Source organism: Hyperolius riggenbachi, chromosome 1 (assembly GCF_040937935.1).
Source record: "Hyperolius riggenbachi isolate aHypRig1 chromosome 1, aHypRig1.pri, whole genome shotgun sequence".
In the NCBI taxonomy this organism is placed as follows: Eukaryota; Metazoa; Chordata; class Amphibia; order Anura; family Hyperoliidae; genus Hyperolius; species Hyperolius riggenbachi.
The window spans coordinates 543,877,375-543,901,264 of record NC_090646.1 but is presented as its reverse complement, the minus strand read 5'-3'; the positions used below and the strand labels follow the sequence as shown (position 1 = coordinate 543,901,264).

The window sequence follows — 23,890 nt, the reverse complement described above, 5'->3', positions numbered from 1 at the left end:
GGTTTATTACAGTCTGTGTCACAGCTAGGAAGATCACTTTTGTGTTTATCATGAAGACATGTCACTGGGACATGAAATGAGGTAATCTCAGCAAATGTGAGCCACAGTAACATTATTAGAAAAAGCAGACCACATTGTTAACCCTACCTCAGTCTATTGGAAACTACTAATCTAACAAAATGGTTTTAGGTCATCTATTTTAATATGTTAAAGTGTCAGATTGAGTTGGCCCAGTTCCTCAAAAGTAGAATTCAGGCAGTATTTTGTGTTTCCTGCATGTGATTTCGGCAAAAGCATCATTTGTCATTAAAAAAGAAACTACATCGTTGCAACACTTAATTTTGAAATGTCCTCTGTTCTCTCCACAGGCTTATGCATCTGGGTGTGATGTGGTGATTCTGGGAAGTGACTTCGAGAGGCTGCAAGTGATTCCTGGCGTTAAGCATGGCAATGTTTTGGTGGGATGTGTGGATTGCTCCATGCAGCAGGGCCGGGTAGGAACAACTTCTTTTAATCTTCTTTGCTGAAATAATCTATGGTGTAAAATGCATTTACCGTACCATAGAATTCTAATCTGAGAAAATAAAGTCCACCTGTGTAGACTCTGGCCTCCCCAGGATGGATCCTTCAGGTTTTTTTGGTCCTTTTTTTTTTTTTTTTTTTTTTTCTCTAATTCTTCTTCTCCCTGTACTCATTGTAAAGCTTGTCAGTATCCTACAGATGCTTCCTCTAAAATTAACAACTTGACAAGTCCCTTCTGATAATCAGTACTAGGGGAAGGTTGGGGGCAATGATACAGATGGCCCTGAACACCATGTGGACACTTCCTACAGACCTCAGTGGCCTGAGGCTGGGACCTGTGGTAATAAAGAAAAAAATAGTATCAGTGCCACTGCGGGCTTTTCTGTGGAGGGGAGTGCGTACACTTTGCCTACACAAATGTTTTATTTTTTTGTATTTCTAGCCAGAGATGGACTTTAAAGCAAATCTGAAACAAAAATAAACTTGAGAGCTAATGAATTGTAGGTGTCTACTATGGATAATAAATAGAACATTGGTAGCAAAGAAAAAAGACTCATATTTTTATTTTTAGTCCTATAGCTTTATGTATAACATAGCATCAGATTGTCACAGTTGCAGTTCAGAATCCACACTCTGACTTTAAAGTTGAGGGGGGAAAAAAGCAGAAATAATGACTTTTTAAACTTTCCTGCAGTAAAACCTTATCTAAAGCTGTCACTCACTGTTTCTTGGTTGTTTAAGCTCTTCAGAAAGGTGCAGAGTTCGACCAAGCTGATCGACCAGCTCAGAGAAGCGCTTTTGAATAAATAACAACGCTTCCTATACTGGAAAACAGAAAGGAACTTCACATAATTTCTTAGTAGGAATAGTGTCATGTGTATATGTATCTCATCATGTCACATGTTGTAAGTAAAGCTAAACTGATCTTTAGTTTTAGGCTGGTTTCACAGTGGGACGTTACAGGCGCACGTTAGAGCAGCCTGTAACGCAGCCCACCGCACAGTAATGAAAAATCAATGGGGCTGTTCACAGTGCGGACGTTGCGTTACATTGTAACGCTGCGTCACAAGACAACGTACTGCATGCAGTACTTTGGACGCGGCTGAGCCGCGTTAGACTGCTTGCACATGCTCAGTAATGTGGGGGAGGAGCGGAGAGCGGCCAGGCACATGGCTAATTAACATGCACTGCACGTTATGACGTGCAGTGTTTACTTCCTGGAGCAGCCGCTCTGTGCGGCGATTGGCCGGCGGGACCACGTGATGCCGCATGCGCACAAGAGTGCGCATCACGGCATCACTGACGCCAGAGTGAGCTGCACAATGCGGCTCACTCTGACGTCCAGATCCTGCACCACCAGGCGTTCCGTTAGGGGGACGTTATGAGACCTTAACACCCCCTCTAACGCAACGTCCTGGTGTGAAATTAGCCTTAAGGGTTAAAGACTACCTGCAGCCAAAAAAAGGTTTGAATGGCAATACAGATATGCAGTCTAGGCACTTTGTACAGTTAAATAAACATATAAAGTTTACATCTCGTATATCATAGTGGATAGAATAGACTCACATGTGTGTCTGCTGCAGCACCGCCATCTTGCTTCTCATGCTGAAGCCAGGGACAGTACACCTCTCAGCTTTGTGCCTCCTCTCCAGCATTTGTCCTCCCCTCCAGTCTTCTGCCCTCCCCTTCATGTAAATGTGCCTGGGAAATCCCGTGCAGATAGGAAGGACTGATGACGTCATCCTCCTGCAGCCGTCTCTAAATCCTCTGTCTCTCCCCGATGTGCAGCCAGTAGCCTCTCTCCCTGTTTCAGCCTGTCTCTCCCCGCTATGCAGCAGCTTCAGCTTGGGTTCCTGGTCTCTGCCGCTCCTCCGTGTCTCTTGCTCGTGAGGTGATGCAGGTGTTTACCATGCGTCATCTCGCGAGACTTTGCAAATGAAGCCGGACTCAATAGCTGGGATTGCCAGTGACATCAGCAATTCCAAAATGCTGTGCGCGCTGGCCAGGAGAAATCGCCAGGGGCGAAATTGAGACGGGGGCGTTGCTTCAGGGCTAATGAATAGAATTCATTACCTTGCAGAAAGAATTAGTATTTATTTTTATCATAGATCTATATATTTTTATCACTGATGTTATTTTATGACAAGTCGTTTTTAAGCTTTTGATTCTCTTTAATTGGGTTTTTAGGATTAAAAATGTTACTATCTCAGTCATTTATGCAATTTAAATGCATTGGATGGGCCATTTCCAGCGACAGATTGTTAGTGAGAGGCTAAAAACTTTAAGTTTCAAGTAAATTTTAGATGTATTTTATGCAAGTACCGTATATGTAGCTTGGAACTGTGCCTATGAAATGTAGTAGCTGATTATTTTGCTTGGTCCAGTTCAAGTTGCATAGATATGCATGAAATTTGCATCAGCTTGAAATGTTTGGCAGGGACCACTTGTTTTTAATCGTTTAATTCTGCAACGCTCACTTTGCGTTTTGGGGTTTTCTGATTCAAAAAGAAAGAAGAAACCTTGCTTGGTAGGAATCTTTGTGTAGCTGGATAAAGCTTTCTGTATTTGTCCTCCAGAAAGATTTCCATGAGTGTTTCCAGGAACGTTCTAGGAATGATGTTATAGAGACACAGCACATTCTGGTGTATGTATTGACTAAATATGATAGAACATAAATAAAAGTTAACTGTTGCTGTTCCAACATAACAGAAGATGACCGGTGTAGTCAGTGGCATCAGAGATACTTAAACTTACAGTGTTTCAAACAATCTTTATGGCTGACAAAATCTGGCATGTATACATATCTTTTGTATGCATTATAGATATAACTGCTTTACCTAACTGAAATGGTGGGGTGTCCATCCTATTTTGAGCCCGATGCATGCTTGCAAAAATTGTTTCCTCAAAATCATAATTAATGGTTTTGGACAGCCTTTCCTTATGCTGACTTTGCAGTCTGTGCCTGTGGCAGTGTACAACAAGTCATAACAAGACTTAGAACATTTGAGTCCGCCAGTGCTGCAGCCACTAGGGCGTGCTCAGTAGGCAGTAGCAGTGTTAGGGAGTCTTATCCAAGGACTCCTTGCTGAAGAGGTTCTGGCTTACTAAACAGGAAGAGTTGAGATTCGAACACTGGTCTCCTGTGTCAGAGGCAGAGCCCTCAACCAGTTCACTACCTAGCCATACAACAGTAGCAGTCAGGCATTTCTCCTTTGCCCAATAGCTATCAAGCTGGCGGTGGGTGTTGGGAAACGACTGTGTCTTATGTCTGTCTTCAGTGTACTGGTTTCTAATCGCAGAGCTACAATGGTTGCTCTAGCCTGTGGCCTGTATGCAGTTACATAGCAGTGAAGCAGTGCTGGGATATGCAACCAGAATTATTATTTTTTTTAATCTTGTTTTTGAGCTTTTCCATAATGGTGTGAAAGAGCACTGGTGGTATAAATTGATTTGTGCTGTTAATTAATTCACCTCTAGTAATACAACTGAATACAGGGTAAACAAGCACTGCTTTCAGGGGCACTTCAGGAATGATACTTGTTAACATCTGACCACAGCTGGTAAAGCATGAGGCATTCATAATTCTTATCTCATTCCCAGTAGGAGGTAAATGTAGGATGGGGGTAGTTTCAGGATAGCCTGGTCTCAGGTTTGTGCCTGTAAATGCCAGGCAGTCCATTAGAGTCAGGGTTTTCCTGACTCTAAAGTTTAAGACCACCATAGGTGAATATGTTGGGTGTTTTTAGAGGGTGGAGGGAAAGTTAGTCATTTTAATTAAAAGGCCTCAATTCACCAGTGGTTACCGACCTATTTATCTCATGGGAGGTAATTTACCTCCTGTGATATCTCCAAGTAGCAATTCTCCAGAAGTATAGGGTGAAATATCGACAGAGAGAAATCCATGCGATAAATGTGTGATAAATGTGCGATAAATAGGCGATAGTTAGTCGTTATTTTTTCTCAATCACAATTCACCAGAGAAAAAAGGGGGTGTGGCCATTCGTTATTTTTTCATCTATTTATCCCCTGAATGTACCTGGAGATATGTGTTTTTTCTCACAGCTGCTGCAGCTCACTCTGCAGCTAGTTTACTAGCAGCACACAGTAATAGCCTATACTGTACATATTTCAGGCACCAGAGAGCAGCCCATTTACAATATTAAGCATATTAAGCAATATTAAGTATTTACAATATTAAGTGGATGGGCGAAAGGAAGGCGGTTCTGGATACATTTTTCATCGGGAGTGTGAAAATGTATCCAAATAACCTCCTCGGTTTCACCCATCCACTTAATATTGTAAATGCTTAATATTGCTTAATATACTTGATATGCAGAACGAAGGGAGGGATTTTTAATGGAAGGAGAGGGTCAAAAACAGGGCGGGAAACCCTCTCCGGTCACATGCTGGTAATAACCTCCTCCTTCTACCCACAATCCTTTACTTCCAGCATCCAAAGAGGCAAAGTATCACATGCAAATCACTAACACCGCATAACTATCGACCGTTTATCGCATGGTTTTCACATCCATATCGCTCCATTATCGCATCATTATCGCCTGCTATCGGACACTCCTCTCTCTATCCTCTCACAGTGGTGAATTGCAAACAAAGGGTTAAAATACTGCATGAGATAAAATACCGACCTTTTATCTCTTACTAACTTTTCTCTGGTGAATTGAGGCTATTGTAACAGTGGAGAAAATAGTTAAGCTACAAAGGACACTTCTAATGTTGTAAAACAAAAAAAAAAAAGTTAGATGCCTAAGAGGAGTGAAGGCTCTGGATCCCTTGCAGGGGTGTTGAACTCCAGTCCTCAAGGGCTGAGGTCCTCACACCTTTTTGGCACAGCTCAAATGAATTGATGGAACTGAATTGGGAATGGTGTGTTGCATTAAGTAGAACACATTTCTCCATTTCTCAGTCCATCCTAAACACTGGCATAGATGCAGCCCTCAAGGACTGCAGTTTAATATCTGAGCCTAAGAACCTTCCCGTTCCTCTCTTCATCCCCTCATTCCACCGCTGGGCCCGTGTTCAAATTTTCCGCCAGCTACGTCTTCTGGTCTCCTCAGAAGTATTCAGGTACCTGTGTACTTCTAAAGATGAGCTGCTCCGTACTGTGCATTTGTGAGTCCACACTTGAGCATGCACAGAATGGAGCCGTGCATCTTCGGAGGTACTTGGAGACCTGAGTACTTTTACGGCCTTCCAAGAAGCCCTCAACGGTCTCTTTGATATTAAAGTCTAAGGATGGAATCGGGCCTGGCGGAGAGGAGAACAGGAGGGGCTCTCTAAGGGATCCAGTGCCTTCCTCCTCTTAGGTGAGTATCAAACTTGGCTATTACCATATGTCACTTGACAAAGTTAAACTGCCTTGATTATGTGAAAAAGTGCAAGTGACACTTAGTTATGGCCGTTAAGGTTTGTGAATTAAAGTCTAGTTATCTCAGTCCATCTTAGGTTATTCAGAGAAAACCGCTCTGGTATGTTCCCTAAACTCTTTACCTCTCAGGCAAAATAGGCATGTTTTTCAAGTCATAGAAGAGCCTTTGTTTGTGTTCAAAACAGAGGACTTTCCACTGTATAGTTTTTCCTTTTCTAGTGTATATTGCGTATACCAGTGACGTTCCAAAAATTTAAATATTGTGCAAAAGTTCATTTTATTTCAGTAATTCAACTTAAAAGGTGAAACTAATATATGAAATAGACTTCTTACATACAAAGCGAGATATTTCAAGCCTTTATTTGTTATAGTTTTAAAAATTATGGCTTACAGCTTATGTAAACCCTGAAATAAAAAATGTCAGTAAATTAGAATATTGCGAAAAGGTTAAATATTCTTTGCTTAACCATTTAATGACAAGCTGACTTATAAAAACGTCCTTCTAGAGCCTCTTAATAGCTCCAGGACCTATTTATAAGTCAGACAGTGCTGCTGCGCACGTGCGCGCTCTCACACGTGCACGTGCATGCACATGAAAATAGTGGTGAAAAAATACACCTTTATTTCCAAATAATATATTGTCACCATACTTTGTACTAGGGACATAATTAAAATCTTGTGATAACCAGATCAAATAGGCATTTAAAATGTGTGGATTTTATGCACAGTAGCAGTGTTTATATTAAAACTATAGGGGATGAAATTGTGTATTTTTTTTTTCATTTTTTCCTTGTTTTTCCCTTTTAAAATGCATAGAAAATAAAGTAATTACTGAAAACAAATATCCACCTCAAAAAGCCCAATTGGTGGGGAAAAAAACATATAGATCATTTTATTGTGATTAGTAGTGATTAAAGCGGATCCTAGATGACTAACTATAACAAGTAACTTGTCTATATATCTTATGTACCGTTTAGATGGTTTAAACAGCAAATCTGTCTGCATACAGCTTTAATAGAATATGATTATTTCTTCCTGTGATACAATGACAGCAGCCATGTTGTTTGTAAGCATTACACGCAGCCAAGCTTATCTGCAGCATCAGCACAAAACCTAATCCCCCCTCCTCCCCTCTGCCTCTGAAATCTCTGGCTAGTAATACCGCCCCCTCCTCCTGCCCAGACTGAGCTCCCATGAGCCCTTGCTACTGCCAAGGCTCTCTGAAAACTGTGGGCGGGGCTTCTTTAGTTTATAGGGAATTAGAGTATTAAAACAAAAACAAAGTATTTGGCTTGAGGAATGCCCTATAAACAATAGGAAAGGAACACAATTATGCAATGTGTAAAAGTTCATCTCGGATCCACTTTAAGCTATTGACAAATGAAAGGGATGAGCACTGAAAGGTGAAAATCGCTCTTGTCCGTTAGGGTAAAAACCGCATTGGGGTGAAGTGGTTAAGCTAATTAATCCAAAACATCTGCAAAGGGTTCCTGAGACTAAATGGTTTCTCAGTCTGGTTCAGTAGGAATCACAATCATGGGAAAGACTGTTGACCTGACAGTTGCGTAGAAAACCATCATTGGCACACTAAGGTAAGGAGGGAGAGCCTCAAAAGGTAATTGCAAAATAATTTGGATATTCCCTAAGTGCTGTATCAAAGCACGGTAATACAAAGTTATGTGGAAGGAAAAAGTGTGGAAGAGAAAGGTGCACAAGCAGCAGGGATGACTGCAGCCTGCATGGGATCAAAAGTGTTGTGGACTTTCACATGAAGTGGAGTGAGGCTGGAGTTAGTGCATCAAGAGCCACCACACACAGGCGGATCATGGACATGGGCTTCAAATGTCCTATTTCTCTTGTCAAGCTGGGCCTGAACAACAAACGTCAGAAGCGTCTTACCTGTTCTAAAGTGAAAAATGCACTGGTATGTTGCTCATTGGTCCAAAGTTCCCTTTTCTGGTGAGAGAAAATGTTGAATCTGATTTGGAAACCAAGGACCCAAAATCTGGAGGAAGAATGGATAAGTCCACAATTCAAGATGCTTGAGGTCCAGTGTGAAAATTCCACAGTCTGTGTTGATTTGGGCAGCCATGTCTGCTGGTGTTAGTCCAATGTGCTTTGTTAAGTCCAGAGTCAATGCATCTGTCTACCAGGAGATTTTGGAGCACTTCATGCTTCCTTCCGCAGGCGAGCTTTATGGAGATGCTGAAAACCTAGTTCAGTGACCACAGGATTACCGTGCTTGATTGGCCAGCAAACTCATCTGACCTGTACCCTGTATAGAGAATCTATGGGACATTGCCAAGAGAAAGATGAGACATGAGACCAAACGGTGCAGAAGAGCTGAAGGCCACTATTGAAGCATCCTGGTCTTCCAGAACACCTCCGCAGTGCCACAGCCTGATGGCATACATGCCAAGCTGCATTAAGTACTGATTACATATGCATGATTATATTTTTCAAAGGTCTGACGTTTTTTCAATTTGTATTTTTTTTGTTTTATTGATTTCGTGTAATATTCTAATTTTGTGAGATTTTAATTTTGGGGTTTTCATAAACTGTAAGCCATAATTCTCACAATTATAACAAATAAAGGCTTGAAATATATTGCTTTGCATGTAATTAGTCTATTTCATATATTAGTTTCACCTTTTAAGTTGAAATACTGAAACGAACTTTTGCACAATATTTCTAATTTTTTTTTTTTGTAGTTGACTGAGGTTTCTGCTGCATAGTGTTTTGTTTTGAAATGTGTAGGGAAGCGCAGCTTATCTCGCTTTTGGGTTCCTTAAAGTCCCATCTACACGGTACAATTTTCCATCAGATCGACCAGTGATCTGATAAGAAACTATCGATTTTTGCATTGAGACGTACCCAAAATCGATCAGAATCTGATCGGAAATTATCTAATAGAACCATTGATCTGGCGGAAAATTGTATCGCGTATATGCAGCTTTAAGTTGGCCCAGACAATCAGACATGTTGGTGCCATAGATTGAGTCAATCAATCACTCTGAAATCGCACGGGAAAATCAATGTGTATATGGCCTGCTCTACTGATGTACAGGATCTTCTCAAAAAATTAGCATATTGTGATAAAGTTCGTTATTTTCTGTAATGTACTGATAAACATTAGACTTTAATATATTTTAGATTCAAATACACACAACTGAAGTAGTTCAAGCCTTTTATTGTTTTAATATTGATGATTTTGGCATACAGCTCATGAAAACCCCAAATTCCTATCTTAAAAAATTAGCATATTTCATCTGACCAATAAAAGATACGTGTTTTTAAAACAAAAAAAGTCAACCTTCAAATAATTATGTTCAGTTATGCACTCAATACTTGGTCGGGAATCCTTTTGCAGAAATGACTGCTTCAATGCAGCGTGGCATGGAGGCAATCAGCCTGTGGCACTGCTCAGGTGTTATGGAGGCCCGGGATGCTTCGATAGCAGCCTTAAGCTCATCCAGAGTATTGGGTCTTGCGTCTCTCAACTGTCTCTTCACAATATCCCTCAGATTCTCTATGGGGTTCAGGTCAGGAGAGTTGGCAGGCCAATTGAGCACAGTAATTCCATGGTCAGTAAACCATTTACCAGTGGTTTTGGCACTGTGAGCAGGTGCCAGGTCGTGCTGAAAAATAAAATCTTCATCTCCATAAAGCTTTTCAGCAGATGGAAGCATGAAGTGTTCCAAAATCTCCTGATAGCTAGCTGCATTGACCCTGCCCTTGATAAAACACAGTGGACCAACACCAGCAGCTGACATGGCACCCCAGACCATCACTGACTGTGGATACTTGACACTGGACTTCATGCATTTTGGCATTTCCCTCTCCCCAGTCTTCCTCCAGACTCTGGCACCTTGATTGCCAAATGACATGTAAAAGTTGCTTTCATCCGAAAAAAGTACTTTGGACCACTGAGCAACAGTCCAGTGCTGCTTCTCTGTAGCTCAGGTCAGGCACTTCTGCCGCTTTTTCTGGTTCAAAAGTGGGTTCTTGCTTCCATCTGCTGAAAAGCTTTATGGAGATGAAGATTTCATTTTTCAGCCCGACCTGGCACCTGCTCACAGTGCCAAAACCACTGGTAAATGGTTTACTGACCATGGTATTACTGTGCTCAATTGGCCTGCCAACTCTCCTGACCTGAACCCCATAGAGAATCTGTGGGATATTGTGAAGAGAAAGTTGAGAGACGCAAGACCCAACACTCTGGATGAGCTTAAGGCCGCTATTGAAGCATCCTGGGCCTCCATAACACCTGAGCAGTGCCACAGGCTGATTGCCTCCATGCCACGTCGCATTGAAGCAGTCATTTCTGCAAAAGGATTCCCGACTAAGTATTGAGTGCATAACTGAACATAATTATTTGAAGGTTGACTTTTTTTTTGTTTGTTTTAAAAACACTTTTCTTTTATTGGTCGGATGAAATATGCTAATTTTTTGAGACAGGAATTTTGGGTTTTCATGATGTATGCCAAAATCATCAATATTAAAACAATAAAAGGCTTGAACTACTTCAGTTGTGTGTAATGAATCTAAAATATATGAAAGTCTAATGTTTATCAGTACATTACAGAAAATAATGAACTTTATCACAATATGCTAATTTTTTTAGAAGATCCTGTATGAGGAAGTTGATGAAGCTATGCCTGAGAATAGCAATATGCTTTTTTTTTTTAACCAATAGTATTTTATTTGTTTACAGTTTTCCATTGTGAAGGTCTCCAAATTGCCACTTAACAGTGGTACTAGTAAAGATGCTTCTGAATGTGCAATTCTGAATCTGCAGTGTGAACAACAAAAAAAAAATCACAAACACAAATGCAATAACAGGAGTCTGAAGAACCACTTGACAAGTGCTATAAATGCACATTTGTCAACAATATGAACATTTTCCAAAGATAAGGTTTTACTACAAAGATGAACATGAGCTTGTGTCATGCATGTGCAGCCTGTCAGGGTTTGTGTATAATATATACCACCCTGCATGAAGCTGCATTTGCTGGAAAGATTGTAGAAGTTCAATTGTAGAAATATATTGAGTCCAAATCTAGCTGCTGGTTGATAAGCTTTTCTTCCTTGTTAATCTCTGTCTGCAGAAGCCTGCTGACATCACACTGCTATCAGCTGATTAAAGCAGAACAATCAAACACGAATGCTTGGCTTGACTCTAGTGTATACAATTCAAGGAAAATCTGCAACTGCGGTCTTAAAGTGGGTACACACCTAACAACTGATGTCGGGGGTCCAGACCCGCATTACTGGGCCGGCCTTTACAAATGCATGTCAGCTGTGTAGCTAACAGGTTCTGTTGCTATGTGGGGAACGGAGGGCCGACAGAGCAGCTCATGCGCGTGCGTGATGTCACGCTAGAGAAGACATTTTGATGTGGCTAAATGAACCAATAACACAGCAGCACTGAATTTCTAAGGAACTATATGCAAGAAGAAACAAGCATGCAGCTAATCCAGTCAGATTTCCGTTAGAGCAGTGTTGCTCAACCTTTTTATTTGCCCGAGGGGCACACTTCATATTAAGAGAAGTTTTGCGTGCGTGCGTGGAGGCTTTCTGGGTGATTCCCCCCACCCCCGCCCAGCACAAATGCTGTGTGAACTGAGGGTAGTTGAGGCCTACTATTCAGCAGAAGCCGGGTCTCAATTAGTTGCCATAGCTTAGCTGCCGGTAAAGGTCAGCGTGAAGCAAAGGTTTTTTTTTTCAGCTTGACAGGCTGGTAGGGTGTGATGTCACACTGCTCCCTGAGATAAGAGGCCCGGAGCAATGGCAAATCATTTGGGAAAGGAGAGCCGACGCGCATGAGGAGAGCAAAGGAAGAAATCGTGCTGTGGAGGAGGATCGGCGATTGCGTCATAGATTTCTCGGGTTCTTTGCAGTAGCGCTGTAATGGTTAGAGACTCTCGCCCATTGGTTGCTGCAGGAACCTCCCTCCAATAAGAATAAGGCTGATTCCTATTGTAGGGTGGTTCCTGCAGCAACCAATGGATGAGGGTCTTTAACTATCACAGCGCTACTGCGGAGAACGCAATTGCGCTACTGCGTAGAACGCAACTACGCTGTGTAAACCTATGACATAGTATGACACAATCCCCGATCCTCCTCCTCCTCCTCAGGACACTTCCGTGGGCCACAAAAGTTGTCTTCGTGGGCCTTGGGTTGGGCACAGCTGCATTAGAGCAAGTGATCTGCATGCTTGTTCAGAGTCTACAGCTAGAAGTATTAGAGGCAGAGGATCAGCAGGACAGCCAGCCAATTTCCATTCTTTAAAAAGAAGTAAATATCAACCTCCATATTCCTCTCACTTCAGGTGTATGTTTAAGCCCAGTATTGTTATCTTGAATAACAGGTGTGGGTGTGCGTGCGTGCGTGCGCGTGTGCTTACCCAATTATTTACATTATTTACACAGTGCACAGTTTTGGAGGGTGCACGTGTGATGTCTCATCTGACAATAGTTTTGGCCAACACACTGTGGGAAGGATGCTGAAGTTTTAGAGCATGTACAAATACAAAAAACTAAATTAATAAATGGGATGGGAGGTTTAACTTGCCAAGCAAGTTTAGACAAACTGGCCTTATTTACCTTGGAAAACGGACCACTTGGAGGTGACCTAACTACAGGGTGGGCCATTTATATGGATACCCTTAATATGGCCATTTATATGGATACACCATTTTATGTGAATGGTGAAGTTAACAAACAAAACCACCACTATTGGTCTGATACTAACTCACATTGGATAGATCCCTCCAAGACTGTTGGAACAAAAAAATTGATGGTATGTTGTGGTATATGGGGTGTATCCATAGATAAGGTGTATCCATATAAATGGCCCACCTTGTATAGCTAAGATGTCCTCATAAACAAATGCAGGCCCAGGACATTGTTCTCCTCCTCACCTCTCCTGTGGGAAGCTGCTCCATCATGTGTCCTGCCATCCTCCCACCTCCCCCTGCAATATGAAAAATAAGTGTCATCAATCTGTAACCTTGCAGTGTGACTTTACAACACTTGGCCCCCAACTGTCCTCCAAGGGATTAAGTCCCGAACATTGCAGGTGATATTCTTTGTGTGCGTGTATGCGTGTGTGTGTACACACACCTTTTGTACTATACACATACATTTTTTTTTTCAATCATGCTTTGTCATGTCAGGGTCACTAAAGTCTGTTAAAAGTGGTTTGTGACTATTAAAAGGAAATGTTTATAGTGCACACAAAACAATGAACATGGCGTCATATTGGTGAAAAATGGAGTAAAACATTTATATCCCAAAGTTTATTTTAAAAAGTTTAAGTAAATTCTGCTTATACATGGACATGCACATAAGGGTTTGGGGAGTTCTATTACATGTTCTATTCTTGTATGTACAATGTTGTCACAGGAGCCCTGGTGGCTGACCGCACTTAGCCTTCTAAACGGTGCCAGCGCACAGATCGTGCGAACTCTGGTCGCAGTCAATGCGCAGGAACCGTTAAGAATTAGCCGCAGACAACTCAGAAGGGAGCCTGTGAGACACGGGTAATTACAACGTCACCTACTGGTTCAGAGTAAACTGCCACCACCGCGGTTACTATGGGACCGTGGGGCCCACTAACTGACTGACTAATCCTGCGAATAAAACGGTTAAACACGCGATATTCTGTCTAGCCAACAACAAACAAACAGTAGCGTATCTTCAGAGACCCGGGATCATTTCTGTGTGTGCTGATAAGCAGGGTAGCGAAACAGTGAATGACTTGGGGAAAGTCGTTTATTCACGCAATATAAATAATTAATATATACAGACAATTATGAAAATCAACAATTATTAAAACAGTAATAGCCAGTATGAAAAATAAAAGAAGGGAGAAAAATACTTAGTTCCTGGAAAGATGTCCTTATTGTGGGAAGAATCATAAAGTTCTTGGTTTCAAAGTCCAGAGTTCAGAGTTCAGACCAGGTGGATGCCAGCATATCCTCAAGCTGGCATCTGATGAGTGCAAGATGGTTCAGTGTGGAGGACACTGAGTTTGGGTCCTCAGCCATTCTTATGCCCCTGCTTCAGTAGGAGGGAGTGAGGGCAGGGAGCCATACACCCCCCTTCAAAGATGAGATGAGCCCTCCCCTTGTACTGGGGCTAGAAATTATATCTACCCATATATGGGCTCTATCTCACAGAACCGTACAGGTCAGGGCAGATTTATTAACATTTTCAGGTCTGTCTCGATTTACCCAGCGCCCTGATACCAGACATGAGGGGTGGGACCCCTGTGGTATCATCAGGGCATTTTCAAACTGCCTAACTGGCAGTCCTTACCTCAGAATGTTCTGAAACTTCCTCAGAACCAGTACCGGGGCTCATGCTACACTTCCCCCACGTTTGGCGAAGCTGCCATCTCAGGAACCCCAGAAATATGACAGATCTGGGAAGTTATGGATTTGCTATGAGACTCAGGTTATTCCCAGGCAAAGGCTCTTTGAAGTTTGGAGCAGCCAGCGAGGTGTCGCCTCCCCTGCTGGGAATGAGCCAGTGGGTCTGGCTTTTAGCCCAACTAGATTGCTCCTGCCATGGTGCTTGTCACCTTATACCTGATGGATGGGCCATCAGCACAGCTTGAAGCCAGGGACTCTCTGGGGCAGATTAGGCTCAGGCTCATTAGCATTTCAAAAGAGCCATCCAGCCTTTTAGGATGGTGCTCTCTTTGCTAAGAAAAAGACTTCAGCTGTCCCTACACACTCAACCCAGATTGTACCGTTTTGAAGCGCAATCGATGCAGGAATCGAGTGCGATCGTTCTTTTCTTCACGGGCGGTTCCAGGACGCGCCTGCGTCCCCGCAATCGTCCGTGACAAATGTATACCTATAACAGGTACAGTAACTACTTATTTACAAATCGGGAACAATAGGTAGGTTTTGCCTTGTCACAGTTTCTGCACTGTACTCTGAACAAGACCAGTGCATGGAAACAGATGTTGCAGCACAGGGGCTGGAAGCTATCAGTGACTGATATCACGTAGCCTGGAGGAAGCATCAGGAGCTGGGGCGATGCTCGTGGCATCTTTTCACCATATGGGTTGCTATGCAATGCAGCATGGAAGCTATTAGCTGGGACTGTGAATTCCAGTATGTCAATCACCAAAATGTTACTAGCCAAAGTGTTGTAGCATACTGCATAGCGCTTGGTATGAGCAAGAACGTATACAGTGTAAATGTTTTTGTGGTAGTTCAGATATATTAAATATGCACTCTGCTCACACATTGTGAACTAGCATTGCGCTAGGCTCTGTAATCCAGCAGCTCAGTCAGAGCAGATGTTCTTGCTTGCAGGCTAAATAGGAGACAGACCGCTGCTGCTAATGGGGATCATTGCAGAGAATTGCTTGAGCAGCACATCTTTTTCCTTGTTGACCAGCAGTATCCAGGCAATATGGTGCAACTCCATCTGAGGATTGTACTTTCGATTACTCTGCGTGCAGATCAGTTTTTAGTGCATCAAATTCAGGTTAAAATCTCCCAGCCTGGGCACATACTGAATAGCGTATTCGTTCAATATGGTCTAATGCAACTGGAGCCACAGATGTATACTTACTAGATGTTCTTTGGCCAGAAATATCTGTCATGGAAATATTGTTCTGATATTATCCCCAGAATTAACTGATGTCATGGTCAGTGATCTGTTACATTAAGCAACTGACCTTTATTGTTCTGCTATTATGGTCCTAACAGCAGCTGAGCACATATCCTCCCACCTCTACTCTCAGAACACAATGCTGGTGATTTGTCTGTACGATTGTCCCCACAGAGCAATCTTTGTGGGCCACAGCTTCTGAAAGTGTGTGTGTGTGTGTTAAGTTATGGGTGTCTTATCCCTTGTGAATTTCTTGAAGGTCTAGTGATTTATCAGGCAAGATGGCCAGTGTTGATGGCCTGGGAGGTGAGCATAGTCAAATTACTGGACTGCTAGCCTGGTCACTATTTCTACTCGGATGTTACGGTAATCGTGTGGTGTGTATTTTTAGTTAAAAACCAGAATTCCTGTTGAGAAACAACCCAGGACCCCATCATCTACCCAGGACAAGTACTATTGCAAATGGAGCAAGGAAAAGTTATGCTCTTGAACACTAGGGTAAACTAAGTGGCCTAGAGAAATATGTGCTCATGAAGTTCTGCAACTATTTTAATTTAAGTCCACCAAATTGATGGTCTGAGGCAGAACTCACACTTGAGTGCACAGGAAATATGCACAATTTTTTTTGGATGGAGGTACTACCCAGGGCTACCCTATGACTTGCATATACATTAATAGCAGTGCTTAATCCGCAAAACTTAAATCAATTTAAAAAAACAAACTTGTGCTGCTGCAATAAAGTGGTCACTGCATTATAGATCTGATACAAATATGTAACTGACTTTCTATTTGATGTGTAGGGAATCTTTTATACAGAATAAATAACATCTCTGCAGTAAGAATAAAGTCCGACGAGTAGTTGTCACCAGTAGGGATAGTCAATGAGATGCAAATAATTCTGCGTTGATGCAGGTTTATGCAAATTGTGTATGCAAAAGTATGCAACTTGAAAATGAACCAATAAGTTCCACGTTTGCTGGAGATGGGATTGACCATTTTCAAGCTGTATTACCTTTTCATACAAAGTTTGAATGATCCTGCATCAACTCAGAAATATTTGCATTTCAATGACCTTCCCTAGTCATTTAACCACTTCACCTCCCCCATGACGAATATCTAATCCCTGCAAAACACCACTACACCTCACAGGGATGTAGATACGCGTCCCTTGCTGCCGCTCGCTCCCACGCTTGGTCACGTCGCCGATCGTTAGAGGGGAGATCAGGGAATGGGTTTCCCAGTCATTGATCTAAGTTCCCGTGTCAATGATCGCCGGCATCAATGAGATGCCTGCGGTCATTGTAACAAATGGGAGTTACAACTACACACATTACTTCCTGTTTGCGTACTATTAGTATGAGGCAGGAAGAAACTGTGTGAGGATATCTTGTGGCCAAATAGTAAAATTACACCTGCATACAATTTTTTTATTTCAATAAAAAGACCTACACATCATTTAAAATTGACTCCTTACCTCCCACACGCTCCCATAAATACCCAAATAAAACTTTTGCATAAAATAACTGACCATTAAAAAAAAATGCATAAATAGTTACCTAAGGAACTGAACTTTTTTAAGAGGCTATATTACTGTTATTTTTTTAAAATTATGAGCATGTAATTGGTGACGGAAAAAAAAGAGAAAAATGCACCTTTATTTCCAAATACAATATTGGCGTCATACATTGTACTAAGGAAGTATATTAAACGTTGCAATAACTGGGACAAATGGGCAAATAAAATGTGTTTTTTATCTACAGTAGAACGTTTTATTTTAAAACTATAATGGCCGAAAACTGAGAAATGATTATTATTATTCACATTAAAATGCAGTTAAAATAAAATGACAATTAGCAAAAAGTACCACACAAAGAAAGCCTAATTGGTGGAGGAAAAAAGAACAAGCTATGGATCATTTCAGTGTGATAAGTACTGATTATTAGGTATTATTAAAGAGGAACTCCAGTGAAAATAATGTAGTAAAAAAGTGCTTCATTTTTTACCATAATTATGTATAAATGATTTAGTCAGTGTTTGCTCATTGTAAAATCTTTCCTCTCCCCGATTTACAATCTGACATTTATTACATGGTGACATTTTTACTGTGGACAGGTTATGTAGCTGCTCCTAGCTATTTTGGCTGTTAGAGACAGCTGTAAACAGCTAATTCCTGTCTGTGAGCCTTGTTACATTGCGGCAGTTTGCCCAGAGTACTGCGGTCCCAGAGCTTCTTGTGGGAGGGGTTTCAGCACAAAATCAGTCATACAGCGCCCCCTGATGGTCTGTTTGTGAAAAACATTATATTCTCATGTAAAAGGGGGTATCAGCTACTGATTGGGATAAAGTTCAATTCTAGGTTGGTGTTTCTCTTTAAGTTATTGGCAGAAGAAAGGACACAGCGCTGAAATGTGAAAATTGCTCTGGTTTTTAATGGGGAAAAACCTTTGTAGGTGAAGTGGTTAATATGTAATTAAGTTAATTACAAAGAGTAATATATATTTATGTTACATACTTTTAATCAACAAGATTGTTGTATGTAAATTAGAGGAGTCAAGTAGTCTGAGTTGGTAGAATCATAAACTAAGGAGTTGGATGATTTTTGTACCGACTCCACAGCCCTGGTACTACGCTCGTTCGTATGCCAAAAATTGCTGTTTCTTTTCACAGCACCTAAAAAGAGACAAAAATGTGAGTGTAGTATAAAAAAATCTCATTTATTTTTAATTTTTATTTGATGTAAACCCATTGATGTACATGAGCTACAAGCTCTAATGAGAATTAGTGTGACCACTGCCTTATGCCTGGTACACACCATGCAATTTCCTGTCAGACGGTCAAATATATCATCTCATTCCAACAGGTCTAATTTAATATCTGATCGTTTTTCTCATCACTTCTGTACAAAAACGATCAGAAAAATGTTTAGAAATCCGATTGAACCTATTGGAAATGATCTATTTGTCCATCTTTCTGATGGGAAATTGCATGGTGTGTACCAGGCATTATAGCAGCCCTGAGAAAGAACTTGTCTTTGTATGTAGCACATACATTTATCTATAATGTAATCTATAGATTAGAGATGGTCGGCAAGAAGCAAATTTTGATTTTGATTCAAATTGTGTGTAGTTTGAAATTAGATCAGTCAAAAGCAACAGGAAACTCCTACCATATGCATGCAAGCTGGAATAATTTGCATCTTATTAACCATCTCATCTCTTCAGACAAATAAAGAGCACACTTCAGACCTATCCCTGGAGAATGTATTTGCTATGTTAATTCAAACTGATAATGTACATAGATGGTAACAAATGTGTCAGCTGTGATACATGTGGTAGGTAGTCAGAAAGCCTTTAAAGTGAATACACGAGAAAATGTGAGGTTATTTATGTTTTGCTTACATATATAGTCCATTATCCTGCTCATAAGACTGCAATTTGAAACAAAAACTAGTCCCCTGCCACATAACATTGCAAATTACATGCTATGATGTCTACAATGGGTGATGCACGATGCACGATGCAAGTATAGCCCCAGCCTTCAGGAGGCTTCCAGAATCGCAAATGCAGATAAACTGCATGCATTTTGGAGTTGCATTTTGCGTTTTTTAAGATGGTGGTAGCCTGAACTTGATACAGCAACCCACTTATCAGATATTTTCAACAGTGGGTGAGGTTTAGCTAGGTAAGTGCTGCTGTATTTTCTATTTATAATGCTGTGGGTGCAATATATTCAAAGCCATTTAAAAGTCCAGTTACTCTTAATTACATGCTGATGACTTTATTTTTCCCCCCTAGATTGCGGCTTCATATGGAAATGTGATTTGTATATTTGAGCCTGTGAATCTGCTTAAACAAAAGAATTCTCAGTCACAAGTAAGTACTTCCCTCTGCTAATATCTTGTAGATGCCTAATGGCTCAGAAGTAGTGATATTGCACATCCGTGTTCTTTTTTTCATCTGATGTAATTAAGTAAACTAATGTGTTTCATACTATTCTGTTGCTTCTTCAGACATGGCCTTCTAGAACTTCACTGAGCTGACATGCTCCCCTTCCCCTCACTTTTTGGCCTAAAGCCCAATATTTCATCTTTGAGTGGGTACTGTGGTATTCACGAGTATCTGTAGCTTTTCCAGTACTCCAGCCAAAACGGATGCAGATAAAAGGCAAACTGACAGAATTTATGCTTGTTTGCTGTTTGTCCCGCCTACATTCGATTTGGGGGTACAGCTTTTGATGATTTCTCCTTTGTCCTCCTTCTGTCCTGTGTGAAAGTAATGAAGGGGTTGTACATGTAAAGGTGCCCATTATCCATACACGTTTTAGTGAACAATCGTTTTTTCAATCTGGTAGTATTGTATGAAATCGGAGAAGCCAGTGGACCCAGTTGATTCTGAATGATCACATTATCACTTGTTTCCTTGGGGCCCTTTAAACTAAAGCCTCGTACACACTCCTGACTTAAGTTAGCTGAGTAGGCCGATAACGTCCACCTCAGCCGATAATCAGGCGTGTGTACAGCGACCTGCGATGCACAGTTGATTCCCCCAGCAGATCACCTCACCCCCAGCAACAGCTGATTGTATTATTAACGTCGCTCCCCCATCTGCCACCCATGTGACGCTCCGTGATCCCTCATACCCTCCCGTGTAGCAACACAACGCGTCGTCAGCTACACCCGGGCCCAGCTAGAGATTGGGCTTTCACATCTAGGGGTTGAGTCACTAAACCGTGCTAATGCATAGCACGGCCGTGCTATGTGTTTAGCGTGCATTGTAATGCGTGTAAAGTTTTTTTTTTTTTAAGCTCGCAAACAAAGGTTTTCGTGCGTTAACATGGCACAACTTGCGCTAAACTCACCAAACTCTATCTACATCGCACGTGTGATGCTATGCTGTATGCACATAATACTTAACTCTGCATGCTATTTCCTAACACGCATGCTATAAGATAGCACGGTTTAGTGAATCAACACCCTAGTGCGGTGGGTTCTGATGCAGTAACACACACAGCATGCTGTGCGTTACCAGTGAAATGCAGGTGTTTACAGTAGGAGTGAGGCATACTTTTACTGTATGGCCCCTTTTACACATAATCAGTTGCTTGTTGTAACAAAAAACAGATTTTCAAAGTAATGCCTCTTTTTTTTTCCTATGGCACAGTTCCCACTCCATGCTTTTTAACTGAAATCGTTTTCACAATGTACTGCTATGGAAAAAAGGTGGACCAACGCGTACTAACGCCTACTAAGGGCCTTTTATGCGTTGGTATGCGTTAGTGTGCGTCAGTATGAGTTAGTACGCATTGGTATGCGTTTTTTCCACAGCAGTGCATTGTGAAAAAGCTTTCAGTTAAAAAGCGTATAGTGGGAACTGAGCCATTGGAAAACAGAGTTATTACTTTGAAAATCAGTTTTCTTTCAATTATAACTGAGAGCAACTGATTACATGTAAAAAGGCCCTAACTCATTAAGTCTAAAAGTGCCCTATGCCTCACTGTATTGCCGCAACACTAGCATGCGATATGATTTCAACGCAACTCGCACTTTGTGAAAGAGCCTTTGAAGAACTGGTCTATTGACATGGCAATTTTTTCAATGTGTACAATTGCAGCTGGTTTTCATGTTGGAAATAGTTTAGATCTATTAATGCTGTGGATAGATTAAAAATATATTTTTGAATGAACATTTTGAAAATACATTTAACTGCTAATGGGCACCAGTTCAGCTGTTGGATTGTTGAGGCATGTGACAGAATTCATTAAATTGCCAAACAAGTAATGATCTGTAGTAACCTACTTGACTGTGATGGAAAGAAATCTGTTGCTAGTACTTGCATCATTCCATTTATGTTAATTCAGACCATGATCATTGATTTCCGTGATCATGCTTTCTGTCCATTGAAAACCATTTTTCTGAACTATATGGGCCACAAGTAGGACTTGCTTAGGAATATATGCACATAGCGAGGTACAGAGAGGTGAGCAACATGCCATTTTCCAGTATTCTTAAGGTGCGTACACAGATGCGACTATAGTCGTTTGAAACGATCGTTCCCAGATCATTTCAAACGACGATCGTTTGAAAAAAAGCAGCCAACGACTATTAAGTCTAACGACGGACAAGCTAGATCGTTCAAAACGAACTATCTAGCTTGGCGGATTTTTCCCAACGACGATCGTTTGCAAAAGTAGCACATCGTTGGAAACGGTCGTTCGTACTAGGCTTGACATGCGCATTTCACTATTTCTACATGGAACTTTTCATTTTTATGCGCAAGCACAATAGTTGCTTTGTGTGATGTAACGTTCGTTTTAACGATCAGATCGTTACACACCTTTTAAAACTAACTTTACTTAGGTCGTTCTTTCTTCAATTAGGGCCCGTTTCCACTGTTGCGACGCGATTTCGCCGGCATTCCGACGCTTGTAAAAACGCATGCGGATGCGTTTCCGCATGCGTTTTTACCCGCGATTTCGCGTGCGACCTGCCATGCGAAATTAACCATGACACTGCCAGGGCAAAATAACATTTATATAAGGTGCGAAATCGCGGGTAAAAACGCATGTAACAAACGCATGCGTTTTTACTATTAAATACATTAGCGGCGATTCGCACGGATTCCCGACGCAGGCGAATTCTGTGGGTCCCGTCGTGCAGATTTGGCCCGCCGCCAAATCGCTCCCGCACGCCGCACATGTGGAAACAGCCCCGGCCACTTCAGTGTAACAAGCGAATCCGCATCTCGTCGCCGCATGCGGATTCGCTATGGTGGAAACGAGCCCTTAAAAGTTTGTTCGTCGTTCATAACGAACGATCGTTGTCGCATGTGTGTACGTAGCACTAGCCTTAACTACAATACGGATTTTTATTTTGCAGGGTACACAATGGCAGAAGAGTGGACATATATTCTTGGATTCAGCTGCACATAATTTAACTTGGGACCCAACAGGTAAACGAATGAAGTGAATGTTTGTTCTTCTAGACGTATTTTATATGGTACTGTACATGATTTGGGTACAAGTGAAGCATGTTTAAATCGTATATCAAAATCCTGATTCCCGCTTTTATTAGCTTAAAGTGTACATAAAAACCATGGTGATTTCTGTATATGAAAGTGCCATAAGGTTCTGGCCTATGTATATACAATACTTACATAGTTCCATTAAGTTAGTAATTTGTTAGGTCACATCCTCTACAGTTGAGGTACCACTCTATGTATTTCATATGTTAGAAGCCCTTCTCCTTAGTGTGACTTGTTGATGGATTTATACATGCTGTACTTGTAGAAACATTGATAAGTGAAGTCATTAAAGCAAATCGGAATTCATTTTAGGAAGAAGTGGGGGGAAAAACAGGTAGCGCCTGGGTATCATAGCCAGCATGATATGCAATATTATTTATCCAGAGGTTTTATTTTCGAACAGTTGACATTGCCATGATTTTTAATTGAACTAGACTCTTGGTTGTGTGAATTAACAACTCACCATGTATTGCTTCAGGCAGTAAAAAATCTAGAATTGGCTCGAGGGGGGGGGGGGGGCTGGGGGCGTGGTATGGGATGGATGGAACACAACGGGCTGTGCATTGCAGGCTCTGCTTCCTCCCTGGCATCTCCTCCCTGCTGGCCTCCAGCATCTGATTCCCAGTATTTCGGATATGTGCTGCACCGGTGCCACATCACTCTCCCGCTCCCAACAGCCAGCCACACGTGAAGTCTTGTTTCCTCTGACTACAGTAGCACTTCATGTGACCTGGCAGCATGCAACAGGTCACATGAGGCACTGCTGTGGCCATGGATACAGGACGCTGGATGGGTGGATGGATATCCCGCTGAGAGTAGTTGAGTGAAGTGGTGCCACACATATAAGGAAGGGGAGACGGGGAGTGCCAGGAGGTGGACAATTAAGGAAGGGAGCTTCTTCTTGTCGCCCTCTAATTGTTCCCGCCTTGAAGCACCTCATTCACATGTAAGAACTGCCCCTGACATAGCTTTATTCTGTGTAAATTTAAATATCTCCCTGCCCCAAAACGGTTATTACGCCTCTAAAATTCTGTTCTAGTTGTGTGACTATTTTACGCACCAAGAGAACTTAACCTGGATTTGAACCACACAGTATTCCATCAGTAAGCTTCTTAGCACCCCTGATTCCTCACCTGTTCCTCAAGCCTGTAGTGGCTTCCTCTACTCCCTTCCTATCCCCCATTTCCCACACATACATGATGGCATCATAGAGTGAATTACACCAGGGAAATAGCTAGGACAGCCATGTTATTTCGTCACTCATCTTGCACCAAATTAGAGGCTAGGGGAGCGATCATGTGATCAGTCCAAGGGTATGTAGGAGACATGGA

General features: G+C 41.7%; 1 protein-coding gene across 2 annotated transcripts in view; it reads left to right on the top strand.

The window, feature by feature from the left end:
* The window catches only part of DMXL1 (Dmx like 1), a 214,922-nt gene that overhangs the window by 55,475 nt on the left and 135,557 nt on the right, over positions 1-23,890 (top strand). For both annotated transcript variants that reach the window (XM_068247113.1, XM_068247117.1), the window contains exons 2-4: positions 369-494; positions 19,335-19,412; positions 22,415-22,487. In XM_068247113.1, the coding sequence (XP_068103214.1) occupies positions 369-494; positions 19,335-19,412; positions 22,415-22,487 (277 nt within the window). The remainder of the gene's footprint in view (positions 1-368; positions 495-19,334; positions 19,413-22,414; positions 22,488-23,890) is intronic.